The 26,401-nt window shown below is 39.8% G+C and overlaps 3 protein-coding genes across 11 annotated transcripts in view; 1 reads left to right on the top strand and 2 right to left on the bottom strand.

Moving 5' to 3' along the window:
- The window catches only part of yjefn3 (YjeF N-terminal domain containing 3), a 28,239-nt gene extending 26,503 nt beyond the window's left edge, over positions 1–1,736 (bottom strand). For 2 of the 4 annotated variants that reach the window (XM_079471822.1, XM_079471824.1), the window contains exon 1: positions 1,536–1,736. Coding sequence is in view for 1 of the 4 variants with exons in the window: in XM_079471824.1 (XP_079327950.1) it covers positions 1,536–1,582 (47 nt within the window). In the remaining 3 variants the exon portion in view is untranslated. Of the gene's footprint in view, positions 1–1,232 lie in introns of all 4 variants that reach the window. The other 2 variants (XM_079471821.1, XM_079471823.1) reach the window with 2 other exon arrangements.
- tssk6 (testis-specific serine kinase 6) lies at positions 1,191–2,437 on the top strand (the record flags this gene model as incomplete). Its single annotated transcript, XM_079471820.1, has 1 exon — positions 1,191–2,437. One exon carries the CDS (start codon positions 1,191–1,193, stop codon positions 1,983–1,985), a length of 795 nt encoding a protein of 264 aa, XP_079327946.1. The 3' UTR covers positions 1,986–2,437.
- A 229-nt stretch (positions 2,438–2,666) lies between these two features.
- On the bottom strand, positions 2,667–25,817 carry gatad2ab (GATA zinc finger domain containing 2Ab). Of its 6 annotated transcripts, XM_079471817.1 has the most exons (13): positions 25,761–25,817; positions 24,825–24,929; positions 19,781–19,853; positions 11,528–11,786; positions 7,572–7,698; positions 7,303–7,431; positions 7,123–7,194; positions 6,868–6,981; positions 6,474–6,668; positions 6,118–6,364; positions 5,561–5,982; positions 5,272–5,473; positions 2,667–4,488 (listed from the first exon to the last, which is right to left on the bottom strand). In XM_079471817.1, exons 3-13 carry the CDS (start codon positions 19,791–19,793, stop codon positions 4,355–4,357), a joined length of 1,914 nt encoding a protein of 637 aa, XP_079327943.1. In that variant the 5' UTR covers positions 19,794–19,853; positions 24,825–24,929; positions 25,761–25,817; the 3' UTR covers positions 2,667–4,354. The 6 variants fall into 6 exon arrangements, with proteins under 6 accessions (XP_079327943.1, XP_079327940.1, XP_079327942.1 ...); XM_079471814.1 differs by lacking the exon at positions 19,781–19,853 and having other exon boundaries at positions 25,761–25,806; XM_079471816.1 differs by lacking the exon at positions 25,761–25,817 and having other exon boundaries at positions 24,825–25,218.
- Positions 25,818–26,401: the final 584 nt, after the last annotated feature.

Raw genomic sequence — 26,401 nt, 5'->3', positions numbered from 1 at the left:
TAAAAAATAGCCAATAAACTAATGTAAAGCTATTCATATTCAGTTCACAGGAATTGACATCTCAACAATGGACATTTCACAATAGATAGGTGTAAAGATATCTGGGTGTGATTTTAAAAATAGTAGTATATTTTGCTCGATTCGTTTAAATAAAATGGGAGATGTGCACATTTTGGGAAAATGCATTAAATATCGCCATCTACAGGTTATATGGCGTCAGCGCATGTGCAATTACAATTTAATGACGTAGCTCAGCTCGCACCAGCCATCAACTCGATGTATCGTTGTGTGTAATGAATAATAATAATAATAATAAAGTTATCGACTTCTCCACTTCTTTAAAGCAACACAAACAAAACTATACAAATGTCGGCCTCATCCTCACACATCTTAAGCGCTTGTTGAATGGATAACAAATTAAATCAAAGTGGAGATGAGCGGCTCCAAATGAATTGGCCACGTGTTTGAATATGGCTGGTAATGATGCCTCAAACAATCATAGAGATGTAAACGGCCTTTTGCGGAAAAAAAAATCAAGAATGGCGTTGTTTTTGTGGGCCAGCGGGTGAGAACGAAACGCCACATTACCTAAACGGGCTATACAGTAAAAACTGGGTGTATAATTGCAATTATAGGCGAGATGACAAGATACAATATTGTACATGTGTACTTTGACTAGATTCGTTTTTACAAAGCTTATGTTGCATCATTATTATAATAATAAAATACATTTTACCAGGAAACAAATCTGTAATACAGAAATCACATTTTGTATATATGTCACTTCAATGACAGATTAAATAATAAATTATCATAAGGACTGTATTTTGATGTGCTGTTTGTGTGTATTTCATTTTTGCTCTATTTGTACTTGTTACGTGCTGTCTAATGCCTTTGGTATTTACAAAAAGTGCTTTATATATAATTCTCCGAGTTGAGTTTTGTACATTTACGCATTTTGCAGACGCTTTTATCCAAAGGGACTCCATGTGCGTTCACTCGATATATTTTATTTAGTTTTAAATAAATGTTTATTTATTACATTTTTGAACAGTGCAAACGTCTTTGTTATGATGTAAAATACAAGGATACATTTCAGGGCAAAGAAAAAACGCCAGCTTAAATCAAGGCATTGTTTTAAGTGTCGCACTAGAGTTAAGAAAATGCCTATCGATGACGTTTTAGAAAGCATGGGCTACAAGTGCATTGCCATGATTGGCGAGGGCACTTACGCCAAAGTCAAGCTCGCCACCTCGAAGAAGCATCAAAGGAACGTGGCCATCAAAATCGTGAACCGTGACAAGTATCCAGACTTTGCCGAAAAGTTTCTCCCGCGGGAACTGGCTATTTTAAGACGAGTCCATCACGACCACATCATTAACGTGCACGAGTACTTTCAGGTGGGCCGCAGGTACGTGTGTATCGTGATGGATGTCGCGGAGAAGGATCTCCTTCAGAAGATACACGAGGATAAACGCATCCCGAAAGAACAAACTAAAACCTGGTTCTCTCAGATGGTGAGTGCGGTGAACTACCTCCACCAGATCGACATCGCCCATCGAGATCTCAAGTGCGAAAACATCCTACTGACGACCGACGGGCTCGTCAAGATCTGCGACTTCGGTTTCGGGCGCTTTATGAAAGAAAGTTTTCAGCACAGTCACACCTTCTGCGGTTCTGCTGCCTACTGTCCCCCTGAAGTCCTGAGGAACATGGCGTACGTCCCCAAAAAGTATGACGTGTGGAGTCTTGGAGTCATTTTATACACCATGATCACTGGTCTTTTGCCATTCGATGACGCAAACATGGGACAGCTTGCGAGGCTTATGGAGATGCCTTTGGTTTACCCGGATAACGTTGACGTTGAGGAGTCGTGCCGGGCTTTCATAGCCACTTTACTCCAGGTCAACCCTTCTGCACGCCCAAACATTCAACAGGTGAAGGAACATCCGTGGCTGAAGGTGGACGACGCCCAGGACAGTTAAAACCCGCCATTAAAGTGTGTTGAAAATGCAAAGAGAAAAGTGTCACGATTTCATGATCTAGTAATATTGTCGCGTTCGAGACGAGGGTGAACATCACTTTAAATGCCTTACCCCAACCTCAAGGCACACTAAAGCGCGCCTTAACATGTATTATAAATTGATACTAAAACTTACGAGACCTTCTTAAAATTCGAACTGTAAAGATACTTTAAAGTTTGTATGTTTTATTACACAAGATAGCTCCGCGCTAATCTCACTGTAGCATCTTGGGAAATGACGCGTCTCTTGAGGTCAGGGTTGATCGCTCGAGTTCAGAGATCGGATGTACGACTCCGAGCGCCGCCCAAGACGTTTACTTCCGTGGTTGAGGTGGGAAATATCCGAAATCGGAGTCTGGAACGTTATAAAAAATTAAATTGAGCCATTTCTCAACATTCCCCACGTGTAAAACACAGTATATTACTACAGAAACTTCCAGAAAACAAACCGAAGCACACAAATCAATTGATTTGAAACTACACATAGGCCTACTGCCAAAATGTGAAGTAAATTTAGTTCTGTAATTACTACATTCAATAATGGAGAAAAATTGCATGTAAAAATGTCTAGATATTTTAAATGACAATCTGAATTGGTAAACAACAGTCGTCACACTTTAAGTACACTCAACACACAAGGCAAAACAGGCTAAAATTTGTTTTATTATAATTATTAAGAGATCAGAAACAGATGAAAAAGAACATTTTTTTTACAATTTGTAAAAGGGATGTTACACAAACAATGTCAGCATCCCAGGGAAAATGGAATGGTGTTAGTTACCAGCAGCAGGCAGTAGTCACTCAGAACAGCCGTCTAAAACACAGGCCCCTGTCACAAACACTGCACAGGCATCGAACGGATCTCATCTCGAGAAAATGAAGAAAACCAAAAGTTGACTGAAAGCATAACTAACTGGATGTGTTCTGGACTGCAGAGACTAGGGACCCGAGCTTTTGCATATAACACACATGAACTGTTTAGCTAAAATATCAAGCATATTGCTAGCAAATCAATCCAGAACAAAGAAAAACGAGAGATGTCAAAATAATGCGACCTACACCTAACAGGCAGGTACATAAGGACTTCACTTATCTAATCACGCAAGATTGTTTGCTACATTCTTTAAGCAGTAATGCTTTCAACGCAAACACTTCCTTTAAGGAAAGATTCGTCCATGCCGGACTGCACAACTTGCCACAGGATCTAAAACGAATACATTTCTAGCAAACAGAATTGCAATCTTAAATTCGCAACTACGAAAAGAAATCTCCGGGATAAAAATTCACTCAACTTGGGCTAATGGTATATCCTTCATCTTAAGTGACATTTATAAATAACGAAACATCCCAATATTACCTGGATGTTGTTACAAGAAAGCTTTAAGGGGTATGAAAGTTTAATGTTATATCAGCTCTACCATCGGACCCACCTGATATCGACAAATTGTTTACACACACACACACGCAAATCTACAACAGTTGTCCAGTCACGGCTGCTGCTTTTTTTTACTTACGTCCATCTCTGTTACTATCCCTGATGCGGTTAAATGTCTTTTAGAAGCTTACAAAGAAAAAAAAAACCAAAAATATTCCAAAAAGCACACTACACCAGCAGATGTATAACCACCTCAACAGTTTAACAATTTCTTGTTAATTTGAAGCCTGTAAAAAAGGCCATTTCAAAAAAGGGTGGAATGAGCCCACGGTATAAAAAAAAACACACCAACAAAACAATTTATTAACAAAATACGCAACATACACACCGATGACACAGTGTGCATGTCAGAAAACCTAAATCAATCTTGTAGAGCGTAGATGGTCCGCAAAAGGTGAAAAGAAACAAAAAACAATCCCTGGCTTACGCAGGAAGTCAACAATCCCGACTCCTCTACTTCCTTGTGGAAAATGTGTCTGTGAGTCTCTGGAACTCTAATGGAGATCCATTACTCCACTTGGCTACAAATAAGAGCCACGCAAAGCGAGCGGATGGGAGGCGTCATCACGTGCACGTGCATTAGATCACTCAAGCCCACTCGGTTCTGGAGGGATTCCGTAGATACATACAAAAGGCCTGTACAGAAGGTCCCTGGTGTCTCCTCGATCACTGATCCTGGTACAGTTCTTCTTTAGGATACTTTTTGGCCTATGGGATTCTTACCTCACTGTACAACTAAAGGTCTTGGAACAGAGACGAAATAGAAAGAAAATATATTTTTTCATTTTTATTATTGCTTTATGGCTGGTTCTCCCATATTGATAACCAACCAAACGTCCAGAGAGAGGATTATATTTATGAGAAATATTAAGATGGTTGTCGTCCATCACAGGACACTATTTCCATGTTTGCGCTGTTTGGGAAATGGAGCGTGAGGGTATCATGTCTAAGAGGTACTCGCGTTGACGGTCTCCTGGAGATGTCGTCCTGTGCACAGAATGACTGGGGTTGACATAAGCCATGGTGACACCTGGCGCAAAAAAATGTGTAGTGGTCAACAATCACACAAAACTACAAACAGAGTAAATTAAGCAATAAGGCCAACAGATCGATTTGAAGTATGGGTCTGAAACTCCGAGAGAAAACCAGGAGCATTTTTGGCCAAGAAAATTTGCTGTTAAATTTACAGATCATTCTATGAATTAAAAATGTATATCAATAAATAAATTGCAAGTGCTTGACCAAAAGACAAGTCAAAATTTAGATGCAACAGGACCAAAATACTGCAAATGTTTTGAACCACATAAAATAATTAACTAACATTACATCATCAATTAGGAATGTGTTGACTATACCGAAGTCAAAAAAAACATTGGGGAGCTAAAAATATAGTCGTAGTGTGCCGGTTCGACTGCATCTAAGTTCGTTCTATTAAATATCCATGCATTTATTTTTTAATTTAGAAAATATTTTTAATACAGATTTGCACTATATAACATTTTATGGGACAACATTATGTTTGCATACTGTAAATTAAAATATATTTATTTATTGTTATGATGCAATTTAATTTAGTCATTTTCGGAAACTGATTTGCAGTGTTATGGTTCAATTAAAACAGGAAGAAAATTTAAGTCAAATTTTTCAGAAAAGGCAGAAGAAGAAAACGAAACGTCAAAGCAACTTTCACGAAGTAATTATTTTAACAAAGATATTTCCTCTGTTGTCCCAGGACAGTACACAGAGAAAAAGTGTGCAGATACAAGAGGAGAAAAAGGAAGAGGCAGAATTTTTCGCATTTGCCATCAACTACCTGTGGTGGTGCTGTTCTGTTTCCTCCAGGTATTGGCGCTGGGGTTGCTGTTGCCCTTTTCCCCTGCCCTCACGGCATGCTTACCTGTCCTGCTGCCCAGAGCGGCAGCCGTGACTGCGTTTTGCAGCTGAGAGTTTGTGGTGAAGTGGCGCGCGCCCGCGCTCATCGCCTGCTGTACGTTGCGTGACAGCTGGCCTGTAGTCTGTGGAAGGAACGGTTTGTGAACAATTAAGCAAAATGATAGTGTCCAACTAATGTTAAAGTTTATCTCAAACTAATAATCCAGTACCTGCTTGATGGTGTTGTGGTAGTGACCCACCGATGATCCTCTACTGGTCTGCTGCTGTTGCAGAGACGTGCGCACCTGCTTGTACTGCGGCGACACCAGTATGTGATCCGATTTGATCACAGGAGAAGACGACGAAGATGAGCTGGTGGTGGACTTTGAGACGGATGAGGCGGCCTGCTTCAGGATGCGCTGCTCGATCTCTTGCTCCTGCTGTAGGGCTTTGACGAAGGCGGCCTTCAGACGGTTTGTGTGCTCTGCCTTCAGAACCTTCTTGTGGTTGGAGCTCATGCACTGTGCACAGAGGATGGGTCCACAGCTCTTTTCTTGCCTCCAGCGAGAGGTGAAGTCCGTCTGACATTGCGTGCATATATAGGGTTCTTTGGGTGCAGGGGTGGACGTGGACTCGGCCTGCGGCTGCTTGCCTGGAAAGTAAACAGGTAAACAAGTAATGTAAGACCCCCCGCAAAATGTATATTTATATAAAATTCCAATTGCTAGATTCCATTGTTTTTATTTTTGGTTTTGTTTAAAGTCTTAACCCCAACAGTAATACGTACTTTTAGCCAGTGTATCAAGTAGGTTCTGAACCACCATCTCCAGCCCCACCAGGTAAATGAACTCATTGTTGGCTGCCGAGGGTAGAAAATTAAGCTCTGGTGCGGGAGGTTTGGGTGGTGGGATCTCGAGTAGTGTTTTCTCCAGCTGTTTCCGTAACGCGAGCTTGGCAGCGGCCTGGCGACTGGCAGGAGAGTCGTTTGTGCTGGTGCCCAGACCAGAGTTCACAGAAGAGCTCTTCGAAGATGCCTGGATGTGGGAAAACAAGAAAGTTCTCATGACAATTTTATCAGGTAGGTTTAACAAGGTTATAATCAGAATTGCTTAAATTGTGCACAGTGCTTCTAACTTCATTCACCTGTGCAACCAGGACGTTTGCATTGGCTACGCTAGCCACGCGGATCAAGCCCTGCTGGATGATCCTCTGGCCCTGCATCTGCACGCTGGGTACGGAGGTCCGCGGGCCCAGCAGCAGGGGAGGAGGTCCAGAACCAGAGTGCTGTTGCTGCTGCTGTCGCAGCGATGCAATCTGCTGCGGGGTCACGGCAATGGGCTGCAACACACAAAAACATAGTGATGCAGCTACTAATATAATATAGGCTTCTAATATATAATTTTACCGCAATTTACACTATTTAAACTAAAACAAGAAACCAAATGTTATCAATAATCTGAAAATGGCAACTAAAACTCTTTTCAAAATGATGTCTCAATATTTTATTCACGTGGAAAAGGAGTGGCGATATACATACCTGTGAGCCTCTGACTAAAGGTGGCATGACCACTGTGGAGCCGTGTTTGGAGACCTGCGTCCCACCTCGAACCAGAGGAGGAGGAATCACTGTTCCTGAGTTTCGGTTGGACACCTGAACACACATATTTAAGCACAGTTTGCATAAATATATTTAAACACATTCAGCATAAATAAAAGCACATAAAGTCTTCTGTTATGCCCCGTTTAGCGGTTTTGTGTGTAAATAGCCTCTATAAACCTGAGCAGCACTGACCTGTAAAGGTCCTTTAGTGGACAAGATGCTGCCTCTTACAAGAGGTGGAGGTGCAGTCACAGAATTACTTGACTGCAATAGTGACAAAGACAACAGTGATGGAAACTGTTATTGATATCTGTATAGTGTCTCTTAGCTTTGAACAGTCTTATAGTGTCGTCTAACATTACGTCTGGTTACCTTTTGCGCGGCATCTTTTTGGGTCTGACTTTGCCGAAGTTTCTTCAGCAAAACGAGTTTGGCTTCCTGCAGGCGCAGCTCTTCTTGCAGCTGCTTGATGATGCGTTCACGCTCGGCTGGGCTGCTCTTCTGCGCAAGCCGCGAAGAAAAATAATATAACGTTAGCAATCAAGTCATATATTGATGTTTGATTTATACGCTTCGAGTGCAACTCGAGTTTTATGACTTGAATTACTCAAGTGTTAAGAATGGATAGAATGTGACATTACCATTAGCATCTCTGTATCTGTCTTCTTAAAACTATGGCTGACCCCATTCATACAAGGACTAGAAGGCTCATTGTCCGACAGAATGATGACATCATCAGGCGTTGGAGGACGTTCATTCTTTATGTCGCTGTGAAAGACAGAGGAAAATGTTAGCCAAAGAAAATTCATTGAGGCTACAGCGACCCAGATATATTCAGATATTTCACGTCTTAATCCGGGCTATGTTTGCAATACAGAAGGTCACTACTCATATTATTTCTGAAGTATTTAGTATACAGTGATGTGCACCACACACAACAATGGGTACAAAATTCCACAATGCAAAATGCATTTAGCTTACAGTGCATTACATTATACATATTATCTGCATGTGTGTTCTCTGGGAAACAAACCCAAGATCTTTGCAATGCTAATGCAATGAACCAAAATATTCAGCCACATCTCTTTCTAGGTAAACTGATTGTAAAGATGTAAAATGCATCCTTGCCTACACTGCCCACAAGAGGTCGCCATACGACCATGGAGTTCCCTTCAGAAGTTGCTTTCCAAGAATCTGGGGGCATATTACAGAAAGATCGTAACTTGAAAATCTTATCCTATCTGTTTGGTAACCATCGTAATTTCAGTTAGGACCTCATTTAGGACAAACGCTATTACAGAACAGCATTTCCTAGGCGCATAATCTCATCTTAACTTCAGATAGGAAAGGGGTATTACAGAAGCGTCTTAAACTTAAGACCGTTTATTTGATCATTTGTCAAGTAAAGACAACCCAGCAGCTGTCCTTACTTCAAACTTATTGAAAAACCACAGAAAATAAAAAAACACGTATAATTAAATCCCCCTTGCCTGTAGGCAGCTTTTCTTTAGTTTTTCGCTTGCAAGGGTGGTAAACATTTCTTCAGTCTCAGTTGCACAGTTAATGCTGGACACTGCAGACACATTATCGGCCCACTCCCTGTCTTTGTCTTAGCGAGTGAGCGAATGTGAAAACTTACCAAATAGTATCAACTTTGCCTTTCCTACCAAACTTATTAAAGTTAATATTTCCGTGGCACTAAAATTCAAAGCTCGCCGGTTTTGATTTTAGATTTTGTTTACTACATCAGCAGCTCGCGCAGTGTTGGTTGCTTGGTAACAGACCTGAAAGTGGATTGCAGAGCTTGATGGTGCGATTGAGGATTTACTTAAATAGGAATCCCAAATTTAACGTATCATATCTTAAGTTAAGACCGAATATAATAAACTTTCTGTAAATTTCCCCCCTGGTCACCAAGTTTGTCTAAGGTCAGAAAATGCATTATCATACGATCATACAAAGATATAAGAACAACGCAATCCCACATCAGCCATCAACAATATGGCATCGCTAGTCTCAAATTGACTTTAGGACAGTAGCTCTGTATCCATTGTGTGCCTGCATCCCGGACTGTATGAGCCGGGCAAAGGGGGGTGGGAATGGCTAAAAGCCAGGCCATTGTGTGCCCGCCATTCAACTTTAACTGCAGGCAAGTCACTCGCATATCAAAGACACCCTCCTTCATGCATGACAGGCTGTGTACTACTGGCCGCCGGTGGGCTTGCACGGGCAGCCGGAAATCTGGTATTGGCACAGGCTTATTGCTGCTTCTGGGATAAGGGTCACATACTAAGCTTGCTGTACTAACGCACGCACGCTTACCATCATTAGCAACAACAACTTAGAAGCTGAATTACATTTAGAAAAAAACATGAGTGCTTGTCTGTGCAAATCCTGCATGTATAAAGTTTCTGTACGGTTGCTAGGGTGTTCCCTGGTGGTCGCTAAGGCTTAAAACGCTACCTATAAAGAAAGTTTTCAACATGTAAGAGAATGAATGGAGGCTACATCACTACAACATCAATTACAAAAAAACTACAACAATTTAAAAAAAATATATAGTTTTTAGTGTGAAGCTCCGGGTGGTTTGTGAATGGTTGCTCGGATGTTGTTAAATGGTTTGGGTGGTTGCTTTTTTGGCCAAAGTGAAAATAGCCACATCAACAAGATTCTAAGGGATAGTTACTTCACCCACTCTTTTTTTCTGTGGAACTCAAAAGATGACATTTTGAGAAATGTCTCTGTGGTTTTGCGTCCACGGTGGAAGTCAATGACGTCCAATGTTGTTTGGTCTACAATGTATTTCAAAATAGGCAACATAAGCCAAAACTGTGCTAATCGTCTCACACGCATCACTAAAAAGATGACGACAAAGAGAAGGTCAGGTGAATCCTCGAAATGCAGCCCATTCTAGTAAGTTGACAGGGTAAAACATCACGTATCCCTGAGCAGCACTTAGCTGTCGCTTTCTTAACCATTGAGTGTTCCTTAAAAGCAAGCCAGCCAATTAAATCCATCCCTCCATATAAAGAGCCCAAGTTTACCGGAACATTGTAATGCTGGTTCTTCACTGGAGTGCTTTTCAACTTCGAAATTACAACTTTTAGTAACCAGAACGTTACCAGAAATGACCTGTGTGACTTCCTGTGCATTTACAAGCACCAGAGAGCGATCACATGACGCAAGAATTTCCCTCAGGTCACATGACTCACACCCACCCTTTTCTTTAACTGTTCCTGCCAGTTTGGAAACCATGGCAACGGCCGGCTGAAACCAGTTTGTGACATAGGCTTCGGTTTGAGAAGTCAGTCAGGGTTCAGGTGCGACAGAAAATGGAGACGCTTCGAACTTCCCAAGTTGGGCATGACACACGAAGGAAGATCGGAGTGCTGAGCCAGCACATGTATGAGAACGGTGTTTGGGAAAAGTTTACAGTATGATGGACGTGTTTGTGGAGTGCGACATCTTTCATTCGACGGTCTGCCCCTCCCCCACCCGCATGGCATCAGGCCATCCCCTTTGTCCTTTTCACTTTATCACAAGCTTGACACAACTTTTGTTGTTACTTTTAACTTAAATGAGAACTGCCACCTTCAGAGGATCGTCTGCGTTCAGATACAACATTTTAAGGGATCTTTCACCGTCTGTCGTCGCTCCACGCTTACATGTTGCATTTATGCATTTGGCAGACGCTTTTATCCAAAGCGACTTACATTGCGTTATACTATACATTTGTTTCTAAGTATGTGGGATCGAACCCATGACCCTGCTCTGACCACTGAGCCACAGGAACGCTTGTATGACTTTCTTTTGCAGAGCCAAACAACAAAGGCCTCCATTGACTTCCATTATATGGTCACAAAACCACAGAGACATTTCTTGAAATATCTTAATTTGTTTCACAGAAGAAAGTCATATACAGAAGAATCAAGAATTGTCATTTATTCACCAATTTGTTAAAGGAACATTTCTTAGCATTTCAAGACCAGTTTACTAGTCACTTAAATGGCTTATACTTCGAAGTTAAGGAAAACTAATTTTTCATTCTGCTTAACACCAAAAATATACATATTTTGAGGAATTTAGGAAGGCAGAACATTCTGGGGCACCTTTGACTACAATTAAATTTTTTCACTAGAAAGTGAGTAATTTGTGACAATTTAATTTGCGGGGGGGTGAACTATCCCTTTGATATCATAATTTTCTTCAATATAATGCTGCTCTATACATCCAAATTAGTTTGGATCCATAAAATGTTTTATAAAAAACCTCAACCAGGCACAAACAGGCAACTCTTTCAATCCGACAGAACCCAAGAGGTGCAAATCTGTACTCATGTTTTTCGCCTCTGCTAAAATGCAAGCAAACAATATCAAGCAGATGTTTCAGATTCACAGCTTCTAGCATGAAGCGTCTGAGCTCAGCAACATGAGGTTAAGTGTACTCATCGAGAACTCTGCAGTAAAACGGCATGCCTAGGATTTCAGTAATTCTCCAGGTCACAGGTCATCGCTAGCCAGCATAAACATATTACTACCTCTATATTTAATGAAAAGCTCTCATACGCATCGGTTTCCTAATTCAGAGTGCTGCCTACCTCTTAGAAGTGCTCATGTCCACGGGTTCATCTCCTGTCTGCACCTCCACCTTGATGGTGGCCTTCACCTCTCCGGTTCGTAGGATGGTGGCCACCTTGTTGGCCTGTTCGCTCTTGTTCTTCAGTCCATCCACGGTCGCCAGCTCTCCCCTCTCCAGTTTGATCCTTTTCAAGTCGGCCTCGGGAGTGGGGGCTTCCTTCTCCAGTGCCCGCTTCTGACTGCGTGTCCGGCGCACCGCGTCCTCAGACATCTTCTCACCTAGGGAGCAACATCAGTAAATGAGCAACACGCATTTAGAAGCTTAGACCAAATTTAGTCTAAAAGGGTAAAACAATACAGCCTATTGCACTCTCTTATACAATTTATAAAAATCACACCGACTTAATTTATTAATAATTTAATAAACACACAAAAAGTCAAAGCTTTTAGTAAACTTGAGGGAATATTGCGGTTACTTAATATCTCTTGAATATTGTTGGCTTCATGTTTTGACTCTGGTGAGGGCATGTCGCGCAACCTGCCTGTGTTGGCATCTGTCTAATTCGACAGTGACATCTGGACCTAAACCAAAATACCAAAGAGTTTGATTGGACAAATAAGACAATGCAAGAAAGGACAGGAAGCATGTCTCCTACACATATAGCGCACAGTTTTTGCAACGTCAACGAGTTGTGGCTGTGTGTTCAATACAAGAGCCCTCACTCCAAAACATCAAGTTTGGAGCAAACTGCACGAACAGGAAATACATTACACATAGCAGAAGAACTCTTGAGAGACTTAATCTAAATATTGAATTGTGACGCGCTGTCAGAACAAGTCAAGGAAGCTTCCCCTGAGGCTTAAAATATGCATGCAAACCTCAAGCAACAGCCAATTTACAGGAAACAAATCTATAACTCGGCAACCAACGTACAGGTTACGATCCCCGCTCTGTCTCTACGTGCTGACCTACCTGTCTTACACATGATATTGGCCATCTGATAGCAGCAGAGCTGACTCAACACACAGGCCAGCTCTCATCTGCTGTGACATCATTGGGGCTCCACATGACCCTTCCCAAGATTCCATGGGACACAAAGCATTTCCCTGAAAACCAGTTCAAACCGGTCGACGGACGCAGCCGAGAGACTAAAGCAGGTTTTTAACCCCTTGAGATACCGGCTGGCAGCAAATGCGGCCACACAGACGCAGTACTCTGCCAGTGGGGGATGGGCCGTTTGCATTCCAAAACACAAGTCTTTTAGAGATGAGTAGGAAGTTCTCCCCTTTGTTGACTGCACGATAACAACCAACGCAGTGGTCTCAACATATCACATGTTCAATAAAACATACCAGCACATTAACACGTGTATCGAGCCAACACGACTACATTATAAAACACTGCTGTCAAGGGTTTGTTAGATTTGACAAATATATACAAGTAATTGTTTTACGAAAGGACTAGTCAGCAGGAGGAATACTGAACCGTGTGAAGTTACAAGTACTGGCCTAAACATATATTTCGAAATCAAGCTAAATCTCATTTCAGTGGGCAGACATATTATACAGATATAATACTTAATGTAAATAAGCACGGGACATACAGCTTAAAAATAGGTCAACCAAACCTATCAACTGTGCAGTGGACTTGGTTGACTGCATTTATAACCAGCAGAACTCCTACTGACTATAATACAAAATATTCAATATGGTCTTCATTTTTGGATCAGTGTTGTCAAAAGTCCCAGTGCTTCAGATCAAAGTCAGTACCTAAAAATTGTTGGCGGTACCTAATTTTCTTAAGACCCGGTCTGACATTGGGTTTAGGAAAAGTTTCCGACTGACAAACTAAGACGTGATAAACATGGCTCGGATCATAAATTACTTCAGATTAAAGTTATATCATGAAGAAAACGAACGGAGCTTTGTGGTGAAAGTAGGAAACATCCAGATTGATTTGAATAAGTTCAAGCAGTAGGTTTCAAAATATCTTAGCGGTTGCATTACGAATTTGTATCATATGTTAAGTTAAAGGTTACATAAAAATAAACGTCCCTATTGCGTGTTAATTTGTTAGCGCCAATGCTAATCCAGTCAAGTGTCCTTATTAACCATTTAATGCTTCTATAACTACAATGTGGTAAAATAAATGGAAGGACATGAAGGGGTTTACAGTACTTATTTTATATATTCGAAATCTATGTGCTAGAAATGAATAGATGTATGACTAGCAATGCGTATCCTGTTAATATCATTAAGTCTGGACTTGTTTGAAACTGACAGATGGCACGGTCCCTGAGCTAAAAGATGCCGGACATGAACCACACGTTCCGTTAAATGTTATCAAACTAAAGACTCGGATTTTGAAGGGTGCAATACTGTTCTGTAAATACTCAAGATTAACACGAGATATGCAGAAACTGTCTGGTTAAGGCCACTTGTATACTTCATGTATACAAAATGGCATTGCTTTGGCAAAGCTAACAATGAGCTTTATTAATAATATTGTATTCCAATCAGCTTGTAACGGTGTTTTGCTTTGGTACCGAAATTGGTACAGACAACTGAAATTTTGGTACCGTGACAACATGATTTATTATACAGTTATTGTTTGACGATTGAGATTTCCACATCACTCAATGCTAGGCTGCAATAACAAAGCAGCAGACAAAAACTCCTGCTGTTTGTTGCATTGATAACTTCACAGCCATTTTGACAAACAAAATCAATTGATTTGAAATATGTTATTTTTTATTAATGTTCATAAGGATGGTATACTTTCAATGAAATGAAACCTCGGTTAAAGAAAGGCATGCCTTTCTTGTTTATAATGATGGCAAAAAGATTTAAACAAGTTAAAAAAGGCAAACAGAAGCATCCACCATTACATCAGAGCAAATCCAGTGTTATGGATGTGACATTTGCAGTCAGAAACTAAAATTTAAGATCTCAGAGAATGTTTCTCCAAACAATATATAGAACTATTAACACATTTTTTTCCTAATCCCTTGATGAATTCTGTGAACTAAAATGCACAAACCAGAAGCAACAACACCCAACAAAAGGAGAAGGGATGGCTCTTCATAGAAAAATTATAAGAAAGAAACAATGCTATGGATGTGAGATGTGGCCATAATGGACGTGACGATTCTAAAAGCTGCACTTACATGGCTATGGAAAATAAAAATAAAGTTCAAAAACTTGCATGGGTATTGAAACCACCAAATACTGACATCTGAGACATTGACATTAGTATGGTACAAACCTCTAGGTAAAACACCTAACCTTGGCTTTTTTATTGCATGGTTGGCATTTGCAAGGAATTGCTCAAAACTAAAAAAGAATGTATATATATTAATCTACAATCTATAAGGTCCTGTTTGATATTAGGGTTGTGTACAAAATATCGATACGGTGATACATCGTCATGAGCTCCTGACGTTAAGCGCATCGATACATCTGCCTTCAAATCGATTCTGCTGCACTTTAAAAATTTGCCAATTATTATGCAAAAAATACTGTGAAAGAATTATTAGTGCGCTAAAGGATTGAGTTTATCCGTGGTCCGTACAGATCATCCCTCACGATTATATATGCATGTGATCCGCAGATTAACTGCAAATTTTCACCATCACAAAGTGAAAGTTGCACAAGCATAAAACGTCTGTTATTATCTTTAAAAACACAAATCATCACATAAACAGACTTGTTAAGGACATAAATATTTGTCCACATAAAAATACTGTAGTAGCCTATACTATAGTATTTACTTGACCTATAGTAAACTGCAGTAAAATTCCTAGATAATATAGTTTGTTACAACAACAATACCACAATTTGCTATATCAAATACTATAGAACACCACAGTATTTTTTTCATTTGAGCGTTAAGGTTAATCTGCGTTTTATTATGACGGGTCGTCGTGAAGACGCTCCCACAAAAAACACTTGACTTTCAGTGTGAGTAGTTCAGTACACGATGAAAAACAGTAAAATGAACCTGAAATAAACTCTCAGGGCTACTATGGACATGATGTTGATGTCAAGTCATGAGCGTTAAACTGTGCAACACTTTCACTCATACACGCAAAACCGGCAGATGAGGATTTCACATCAGAGAATCACAGGGCTCTAGATATAGGCTATATGAACTCAATGCAGTAGGGAAACAAGTTTTAATCGCAAAATAGATTAAAACGAAAGTAAATAAGCTGTGCGCCATCGACTAACGTCACACACAAACAAGCTGCAAAACTGTATTGCATGCATGAGACCTCACAGCTTGGCAAAAGTGATCAGAAAGCATGCAAAGCTCTCTGCTCATCGCAGTGCTTCAGCGTCATACGCCAATGGGCATAAATAAATAATAAATCTCATTATCAGAACTTAATTTGATACCTTAAGTATACAGTAGGAAGATAGACAACAAGTATAAATATGAAGTATGAATATATGCAAAAACAATGAGAGAACAGTATATGACTGGTGTTATAAACTGGTGTTCGTCTGTACTGTATGTCTTCATCGCTCTTAACTCCATTAGATGCGCATTTTAGTATGTTGCGACTCTCTGTCTTTAGGTTTGTTTAATCTCGCGCTTGTCTTTGCACGGCAGGTCTCTGGTGACTACACACGCGTTTCCCAAAACAGGGGTTTTCCTGCGTGTCGCGTCAATATGCTCACGCTGTAAGCATCATCACACATTTAAACGCAAGTTTCGCCTCGGTTCGCCTAAGGTTGAACTTTATTAAAACTCTTTACAGCTGAACAAAACAATCGGACCACTAAAATACGTGAGGATGAGTTTTTTTTTATGCACGCGCAGATAAGCGGATGAGAGAGAAAGAGCCAGTGTGGAGCGAATCCCGAAACTACAGAATGAAAGAAGGTCAAAAGAGTATTTGATTTGTTACTTTGTTATGGGTGCATTAATTCACATGTTTTTTTTATCACAAGTCCCAACTTGCAGAGCGCAGAGATAACCATGCATACTTATCTACATTCTGCATATTTAACAGCATATTCATTCATTCCGCCCAGCCCTAGACTTTTTTTTATGGCTGCAGTCAGTTTAAATTAGTATTATTTTAAAATTAAAGAAATTTATATATGTTAAGGTTTTGATGCATTTGGATTTCTTATTCAAGAGCTAGCTGTCTATCACAGTCAAATACAAAAAGAGACACTAAACAGCAAAAGGGAATAAAACCTTAAACATATCAAATCCAATTTTGATAAATTGTTTTTTAAAATTGAATCGTGACCCCAAAAATAACATGAATCATATCATGAGGCATCACAAGATTCCCACCTCTACTATTTGATATAATGTTTGAATCAGCAGAGCATACTCTTTTGTGACTAGCACTTAATGTTATATTATATGTTATATAATAAATATATGAATGACTCCATAAATTCACAAGCAAAGTCTGCACACAAAGGCATTACAACATACTAACAGTTAGCACCCCTCCTGTTAATGTGATTCTCTGTGCTTGTAAGCTTTCCCATGTTTTCACACAGGGCCACGTTCAGTCACACACAAGCCACTTGTTCATGTCAGGAAATGGAAGCCTGTCGCTAAAGCTGCGGACACGTGGCTCGCGAGGCCTCATGGGAAACGGATAGCGAAGAGGAGTTACCCAAATAGGAGATGAGTACCTTGGTATAAGCTACAACAGAGCTTTCTGAGATCAACACTATTGAACACTTCCTCTGAAGAATCAAAAGCTGGTGAGACTGGAGCTAGCTACCACAAACACACCACTGAAAACCCCAGCTAAAAACATGACATTGTTATGTCAGGCAGGAAGCTTCATGTTTTCATATGCGGAGCATGATTTTTCTGTTTATGTTTGAGTATTATTAATCAGATTTAGGATGCGATGCCATTTAACCTTTACAACAGGTTGTAGATTATTTTTATCAAACAGAAATGCAACATGTGAATGTTGATAACCGACCTGTTTGGGTTACACAGAAACTGCTTTAAATTGTGCATGTAAACATGTCGGCTACATCTGCATTTACGATCGCATTAACTGCAGTGTATTGGATTGTTTCGAGGCGAGTGAAAAACATGTCTATTCATGTCATGCTTTGGCAAACAGGGTGTGCGGTGGCTATCCTCACGGGGCCGCTGAAGATGCTTCGTCTGATGTAACGGCCGCCCATAGGGTGTAGATGGTGCGAGACAATAGGAGTCGTCGCAAACGTTATACAACAAGACATGATGCCAATACAACCCACAAAACTAAAACAACTGTTGCCACTTAGGTGCTGCTAAAGTATTGTTGGGGGGTTATGTCCTGGTTCCCCTACCACTATAAGTTCTTATATACTTGAGCCAATGAAATGTGTCCCAAGGTTAAATACTTAAAAGAATATCTTTCTTTGAACACAGAGAAAGATATTTGGAAGAATGCTTGAAACCAAACAGTTCTTGGCCACCATTGACTCCGCTAGCAGCAAAAATAAAAATTTGCTTTATGTATTTTTTCTATTGAACACAAAAGAAAATCGTTTTTTGCATGTCTGACTACTTTTGTTCTTTTTCCTACTATAGCAGTCAATGGTGGCCAAGAACTGTTTGGTTACAAGCATTCTTCCAAATATCTTTCTCTGTGTTCATGAGACCAAAGACATTTATACATATTTGGAACAACTCGAGGGTGCGTAAATAATGACAACATTTATATTTTGGGTGAACTGTTCCTTTAAGAGGTGAACACAACTGAGTAATAAAATGGTGATAATAATGTAGCAATATTATCGCGAGCCTGACTTTAAACAATAGCGAGAAATGATAAACAGGCCAAAACAAGCTGATTTGAAAAGTGTCCAAATCACAACGATTCCCAATGTGGGACCCTACACACGGCTAACAAAGCTTGTCCAATTTAAGACTTTCTGTTCCTGTCAAACATTGAAATATCTGATCATCATTATTAAACCCCACTCCAGGTAAGATACCAAAGCCTGACATGCTACAGATGTTCCTCCAATTCCCTCAAAACAAACACGTCTTCTCACCCACGACAAGAAGTGGCTGCGAGGAGGGTTGAGTGAAGGTGGCCCTGTTGATTTCAGACCTGCATATCAAGGGTTAAGCTCTGCCATTTTAACACCACAGATAGATCAGGCCACGAGGGTGTTACCTAACAAAATGGATGTCGTTAACCCTATAACTGCCAGAGGATCCACCTGGTATGCCCCCTAGCAACAGTACAACGTACACACGCAAGCACAGCTGATTGCTTTTCACATGGGTACAAAAGAATGCTCGTGCTGTAAGAACAGTCGCAAGCAGACAGCCGTTCCATGCGCACACACATAGACACGCGCATGCATGCACGCGCATCTACCCATCCCCCACTGCCATCTCAAACAGACTACAGTGCAAATGTACACTGACGCACACACACTTACACAATACGAGGCTCCTCTCGGATCACGTATAGTCAAATTGTTAGATAAGAATAAACCAGCTGTGTGGCAGCACCAAAATGTATTGAATTTGTGTCACAGGATGCCCTCAAAACTATTTGAGTTGTTTGAACGTTCACAATATACAAACAATTCTATATGAATGGTTCACCTTGATAATCTTGTTGTCAAATTTAACTAATCTGCTGATGACTTGGTTTACAGCACTTAGTTTGAATGGCAGTCGGATTTTGAAGTTAATCTCGCTGTCTGATGGGACAAAATGCGGGTCTGTACGATCAGAAAGGGAGAAAAGTGGTACACAGGTCTGGGCACAAACCAGCAGCAGTGAGGCCAAAGCAAAGCCGGTGCATTAATGTTGCTCATGTTGTGATGTAAACAACAATGAAGATGATCTAGATGTCGGATGGAATACTATGTACGCCAGTACGCATCCACTCAAAACACCCTGCAAACACCCAGAACGGCCTAGCTTTACATCAGAAATTGTATATGACCAAGAAACACCCACCGTGTTGAAAAAGTAAAAGATCTTCTGTACCAACTGCTACCATCAAACACTCTGAAGCAACAATGTTTGCCGACACAATTCACATTTCTTACATCATCCTCATACACAAAACACTTTGGAAAAACAAATCCAACCCCATGTGCCTGATAGGTCCAAGCCCCCATAAGTCTTCACTCCTGGATGAATACCTTAACGGCGTATTCATGTCACTACTGCACACAGACCTTTCCAGTATTGCAGCTTCAGCAAAGTCCAGCTTTGACACGCTGCAGAAATAAAATGGAGGAGAAACTCTAGAAAAGCATAGAATTACCTTCTTCGTTCATTCAACGAATGTTTAGGCCCCTTTCCAAACAACTGAATTCACAGGAACGGTGAAAAAGACTCTGTGTAAAAAAGAAAGTACAACTTGCAATTTTTCTCAGGATTTACTGAAAAAAAATTATGTACATATTGACAGCTTCAACAGGCTACTACATAAAGTTATGTGGCCCAAACTTAATTTAATACTTAATACAATATTAATATAAAATAAATTTTTATATTATTACCAAAAGCAGACCAGAAGTTAAAATCTGGCCAGGCACGTGCGTCCGATAAGACTATATTTAATATACATGTTACACAGCTGTCCAAAAAAAAAAAAAAGAGTTAAATGAAACATCCTTAAATAAAATAAGTGTCACATTGTTATACTAGTATCTCTGGCTTAACTAGCTAACCTGCCTGAGGTTAAACACACACATACAAAAACACACACATACAAAAACACACACACACACACACACACACACACACACACACACACACACACACACACACACAGCAAGAAGAAAAACTTGTTAATGAAGTTCTACACTTCAGCGTTTCTTTTCTTTCTAATAACTTACCATGTTGAGAATTCACTAGAAGTCATAGAAAAATGTGTCGAATGTTTAAAATAAATCGATAATGTTTAAAATAAAACTAAATGTTCAAGATACATTTTTACATTATAAGTATGCATCCGGTACAATAATAGCTAGATAATGAATAATTCAAACAATAAAGAGAAAGTTACATCAACATGTAATCAAGAGGACCACTGTAAACTTATGAAACTTAAAAAAATGACATGGCTTCCAAGAAACCCACTGACTGAAAGGGATTCTTCATACGAGTCATGATTCTCCTACACTTTTGAAAACGTAGAAACCACACCTTACAATGGTAAGCTGAAAGTGAAACGGTCGATTTATAATACAATGGCGTCTACTTTTGGATGCCAGCCAAAACAGCAGCGATCCCAAAGAGTAAAAAAACCCAGCTCCTGCGAATCTACCTTCCTGTCTATAAATCATGCCTCTCTTCCAGTAACCTCCCTCATCTGAAGTTATCAGGAAGTTGGTATTGAACAGTAAAAGATCTTGCAAGATTGCTGTGGACCATGTGTCAGATTCCAGCCCTTCCTGTTTACTATAAGCCACCATCTCATATACAGCAGCTCTGGTATATTTCTCAGGTACGTACGAATGCATGCTTTACAAACACATTCCATAATAGTCCAAAAAAAGTGAACCTCCCTTTGATTTTGAGTTGTGTCACTACTCAATCACCTACCTAGAAAATCACTTCAAAGTAGACGCATATCTCATGTATGCTTAGCACACTTACAACTCAGACCTTCAGACTAAACCTTTAGTGAGTCTCTCCCAGTAGTCCTTTAATCTCTCCTTGGTAGGGCATGAGACTCAGAGAGACATGCTAGTGCTCACTAAGAGGTGCCAAGTGGCTTAGCTGGTTGCCTAATAGAGGCACAACATGGCATTGCATGATTCTGCAACACCTGAGCACACATACCGTTTGTGGCGTATAGGGATGAGTCAATTCAATCGCTCTTGAAGTATTCTGGGTGGACTGTAAAGCTATTGCAAAGTCTTGCACATAATTTTGGCATAACTTTCTGATCCGGGATAGACAGGAATGTATAAAAGTAGTTTCTTCACAAAGAGTACAGCAGAAGAAACTTGACCGAACTGTTCACAGTATTCCTTGTGACAATGTTCATACGCTGGTACCGCCCATTTATTGACATAAAAGCCACATCATGGATTCCCCAAGACAACACAACTTCAACCACCACACCCATTAAGACCCACCTTGAACTGCACCTCTCGACTATCATGAGAAACAAGACAGGAATTTAAGCATTAATAAACAGGGCCGTGACATCAACAGATATCGTACAGTCATCTTCTTCAGTGCTGACAAACAAACTGGTCAGTTAAACTACACAACAGTCCAAAGTCTCAAACCAGGCACAGCTGGAGTTTCATAAGTAACCCAAAAGGAATAATTTATCTCTGGTCAGTCTGTGAATGATACAGGAGGTTTACCACAGCGTTTAAGGAATATCTATCCAAAATAAAAAAATGTTGTCATCAAATGTCTCCCTTATGTCTTGCATAGCCTGTATATGACTTTCGTCTATGGAACACAAAAGAAGATATAATGATAAATGTGTCATTTTAAAACTTTTGGAAAGTTGACATGTCAAGAATATATTTATAATTAAAACAAGTCAAATCTAGAAACGCTGAACTATATCCTCTCTCTCAAATCAAGCATGAAAATAATTCCAAAGTTGTTCCAAATCTGTATGAATGTCTTTGTTCTGATGAACACAGAGAAAGAAATTTGGAAGAAGGCTTATAACCAAACAGAATTTTGCTCCCCATTGACTACCATAGTTTGAAAAAATACAATTGTAGTCAAAAGTGCCCCTGAACCGTTTGCTGTCCTACATTCTTCAAAATGTCTTTTTTTGTGTTCAACTGAACAAAAAATGGATAAAGTAATGTTTCCTACAATGGGAGTCAATGGGGGGCAAGATGTGTTTGGTTATAAGCATTCTTCCAAATATACAGATTCAGATTTGGACTCGATGGTGTGTAATTGATTGCAGAATTTTCTTTTTTGGCTGAAACATCCCTTTAACTGTGTGTTTATTGTTGCTGTTAAGAAAAGTGTGGAAAACAAAGAGGCAGAAACTGGAATAAATCATTTGACCAAAACACACAAACCTTTCCAGTTCAACTACTTCTTAACTAATCACATCCCAGACATAAGCAACAATTCGACCATTTTTCAATACGTTACCATAAAACCCAGTTGTCATGTTATATATAATTGATATGTAATCTGACACACAGAGGTGTAACGAAGTCGTATTGATCAAATCCAACTATGACAATGAGCAGCAAAATGCGTTTAGCAAAACTCGGCAATTTTCCTAGCTACTATTAAGGAAGCAAAACTAGTTAACGGTAGCTATCCCGGCTAACAGCGGCTAATGCTGACTAACTCATCAACTCAATTAGCAGACGAGCTAAATGACTAGTTTATTTCGCCAAACTGATCACAATTGACAACTTTTTCATTTAAAGTGGATTACTACTTCACTCTTGGACGTTATCGATACAGTTCAACGATATATGTCAAACGCTAAAATGAGGATTAAGTTTGTATATCCTCTATTTAACTTAACACTTGCTAGCGAGGCTAATGTGAAGTCCACTGGACCAAAGCCAGCTAACGTTAACACCAACAACATCATCAAAATACACAAAATCAGGTATGTAGCATCTCCTGTCACAACAAAAATACTCCTCCTTTAAATTAAATACTCAAAAGTAAATAATGCGTTGTTTATTTTTTATTTGTATTTTCCTCTGAATTAGATGTAAATGTATAGCTGAATGTATCTGGGTTACTAGCCGGCTAAGAGCGGCTAATTAAAACACACACACAAAGTCACACACACGGTCTCACACACACACACAGTCACTCACTCACACACGCGCGCACACACACACAGTTGTGTGATAGCTAAGCTCGCTATCTGGCCCATCTCTAACGTTACCTTTAGCAAACTTGTGACCAACTTGGACTCAATCAAAACATTGTTAACCCCCCTAAAACCCCTCAGTCCGCCTTTCAAAGTACTTACCGAGAAGATTAAACTCTTAACAATCTTCTGATTGGTCTCCACGCGCACGCTTGGTTTTATTTACACTAGTATTTTGATGTAAAAGTAACGCGGGGATACTCTCTGTGTATCTGCCCTGCCCGCTGTCTCTCCGGTCGCCAAATAAAGATACTCGCTGCCTACACATGGACCCGAGTCACCGCGCATGCGCACTTGCGCGCTCCGGTGTACATGAGGAAGAACATCCCATCATTTTGATTTTGACCCCATAGTCATCCTCACCCATACAAATATTTACCATGGCAACCGTTGTTTTAGGCACGATGGCGTATTTACTTCAGCTATTGTTGCTACAATAGAAATAGTGGTTTGTTGCTGAGAGATGGATACAATCTCAAGGCTCCTTACACTTAGTCTTTTTGTAATAGCAATATAAATTCAAATGAATGTTCATTTTTGTGTTATGATAAAGCTATTTAATTGATCTAAACCTGCTGTGTAAAGACAATGGTAAAAATGTTAAAACTGTTAAGGTTAAAACTAAAGGCCATGCTATTAAAATACCTAGTGCTAAATTTTCCAAAGTGCTGTCAAGCAGAAAAACGACTGATCATTCTTTACCAACCCGATCACAATTTTACAAATCTATGTAGTGTCTACAGACTTTTGTAGATTATACCTATAGGCCTACTTCATGAATTCGTTGTGTTGTTTAAATGGTATGCATGATTTATGTGCTTGTTGTCAATAGTCAAAATATATTATTATTCATCATATTATAAGCCTATCACTATCCATCCTTTCCTGAACGTAGAAACTGACGCCATTTGAATACTATAAGTTTCAAGATGTGTAACTTCCATGTTTGGGGATGTAAATAGGCACATTTATCTAGAAATAAGGTTTATCTGTTGACAATCTTTATCACTTTTATTTGTCTTGTAGGACACTTTGTGAAGTATAGTAATAATCCATTGAGCAGTCAATGTTGCAAAGATATTCTACCGTACCAACGATTTTATCCTCTAGGGGGAGCTCTATGGCTCAACCACACTCTTTTTAGTCGCGTATAAATCCCCCGAGTAAGGACATTTACACGCTTAAACGTGTAGTTTTAAATAATTTGTCGCTTACAAGAAGAATCTAGCGAAAGAGTGTTTGTAAGAATTTTTTTCTCCTGAAACCAAAAACTACTATGATTGGCTTTTCCTTATCAGCGATGAGAAAAGTAACACGTGACACGTGATGTAACCACTGGACTTAACCTACAATTAAAATTACAAGTAGATGTAAACAAAACGTATCGGATTAATAGTACACTATAACAAGAAAGAAGTATCACACACTAAACAGACAGACAAAGCATTTTAAACGAATTTGATACACTTACCGTCAGATCCGTCGGCGTCTTGAACCTGTTTTCGTTTGCATTGATCAGCCCGATTGTGACCCAGGTAAAGCTCCGGATCGGGATGAAGTTCCGTAGGCTTTTTATCTACGAAATGAAATGAACACACATAAACTCTCTTTGGAGGACTCTTTAATTTCATAGCCGCGAGCCACGCGTGTTTCCTTTCATCCTTCGCGGGCATGGAGTGTAATGCGTACGGTGGCGGGCACGGACATTCGTCCCTTATTATTTGGTGATCTACACAAACACTTTCTTGAAAACTCTTCAGTTTTTTCGAGTTGTTGTAACAACCGGGAACAGCACAAGTTGAACCAGAACTCATTTTAAACACCTCGGTTTTGTGCGCGTGTGGCCCAAAAAGATCTTTAAAGGGACCGGAAGCAAACCACCGGCTAAAGGAAATAGGGAGACGTCATGGAAAGCGTCTAGTTTTCCCTTTCCAATTTATGTTTAGAATTGTATACTTTTTTTGACACAGCTTCACTGTGTTATAGGCCTTATAGTCTGTACATCCCTTAGAAAAACTGCCTTATAGTCCTCTGTACATCCCTTAGAAAAACTGCCTTATAGTCCTCTGTACATCCCTTAGAAAAACTGCCTTATAGTCCTCTGTACATCCCTTAGAAAAACTGCCTTATAGTCCTCTGTACATCCCTTAGAAAAACTGCCTTATAGTCCTCTGTACATCCCTTAGAAAAACTAACATTTGTATGACGTTGTTATACCAGTTCAGCAACAAAAACCACGGTGAACCTATGTTTACTAAAGTGAGAGGGTAAATTCCTAATTATAATTATTTTAGGGGTAAATCTATTTTGATTCTATTTATCATAACTGTGAAACATAAATTGCTAGACGCACCAGTTTTGTTGATTGCAAACAATGATGAATTATCTAAAACAAAAGTCTGTTTACCCATAAACCCCAAGGCCATAGGATTTATTGTTGTTGAAGACGACACTCGTGTGACACACTTTATTGTACAGGGATGACACCTGCTGGTTGTTGTAAGTTATAGCAACTTTTACTTTCACCAATAGGAGGTCGCGTCTCTCAAACTCATTCTATATGGGGAGGCTGCGGACCTGGGGCCGGTAGATATACGCCCGAAGCAGTTTTACGCCCCTGTTGTTCCTTCTTTTATTTCGAGTGGCAAAAGTACTTGATTGAGTCATATCATATGTTATGTCCGACTCAAACTTAGCTAACCACGTGTAGGTTAAGCTGCCCCTAGTCTTCTCTTTGCCCGCTCTGTCTCACTCACTTTTAAAATGAATTACATTTTTATTTTTGATCTTGTTGTCTGTCTTTAGCTTGCGTGACATGGCTTCTTCTGGTAAGATCCTGTTTAATCCTTGCATTTAAACATAATCCACATGGTTTCTGGAGCAACATTAGAGTGGATTTTGACAGTCTATGATGTGTGGACACACAAAATACACATTTATAATAGGCATGTATGTATACAAATCGCTAAGTCTCTAAGTAAGAAAACTTAAACTGCATTCTCACTCAAGTATTTTGTCAAATAATACATACATACGTCATGCATGATA

Source organism: Barbatula barbatula (genome assembly GCF_947034865.1).
Source record: "Barbatula barbatula genome assembly, chromosome: 13".
NCBI lineage: Eukaryota > Metazoa > Chordata > Actinopteri > Cypriniformes > Nemacheilidae > Barbatula > Barbatula barbatula.
Note: the sequence above shows the minus strand (reverse complement) of the source record. Positions and strands in the feature narration are given on the sequence as shown.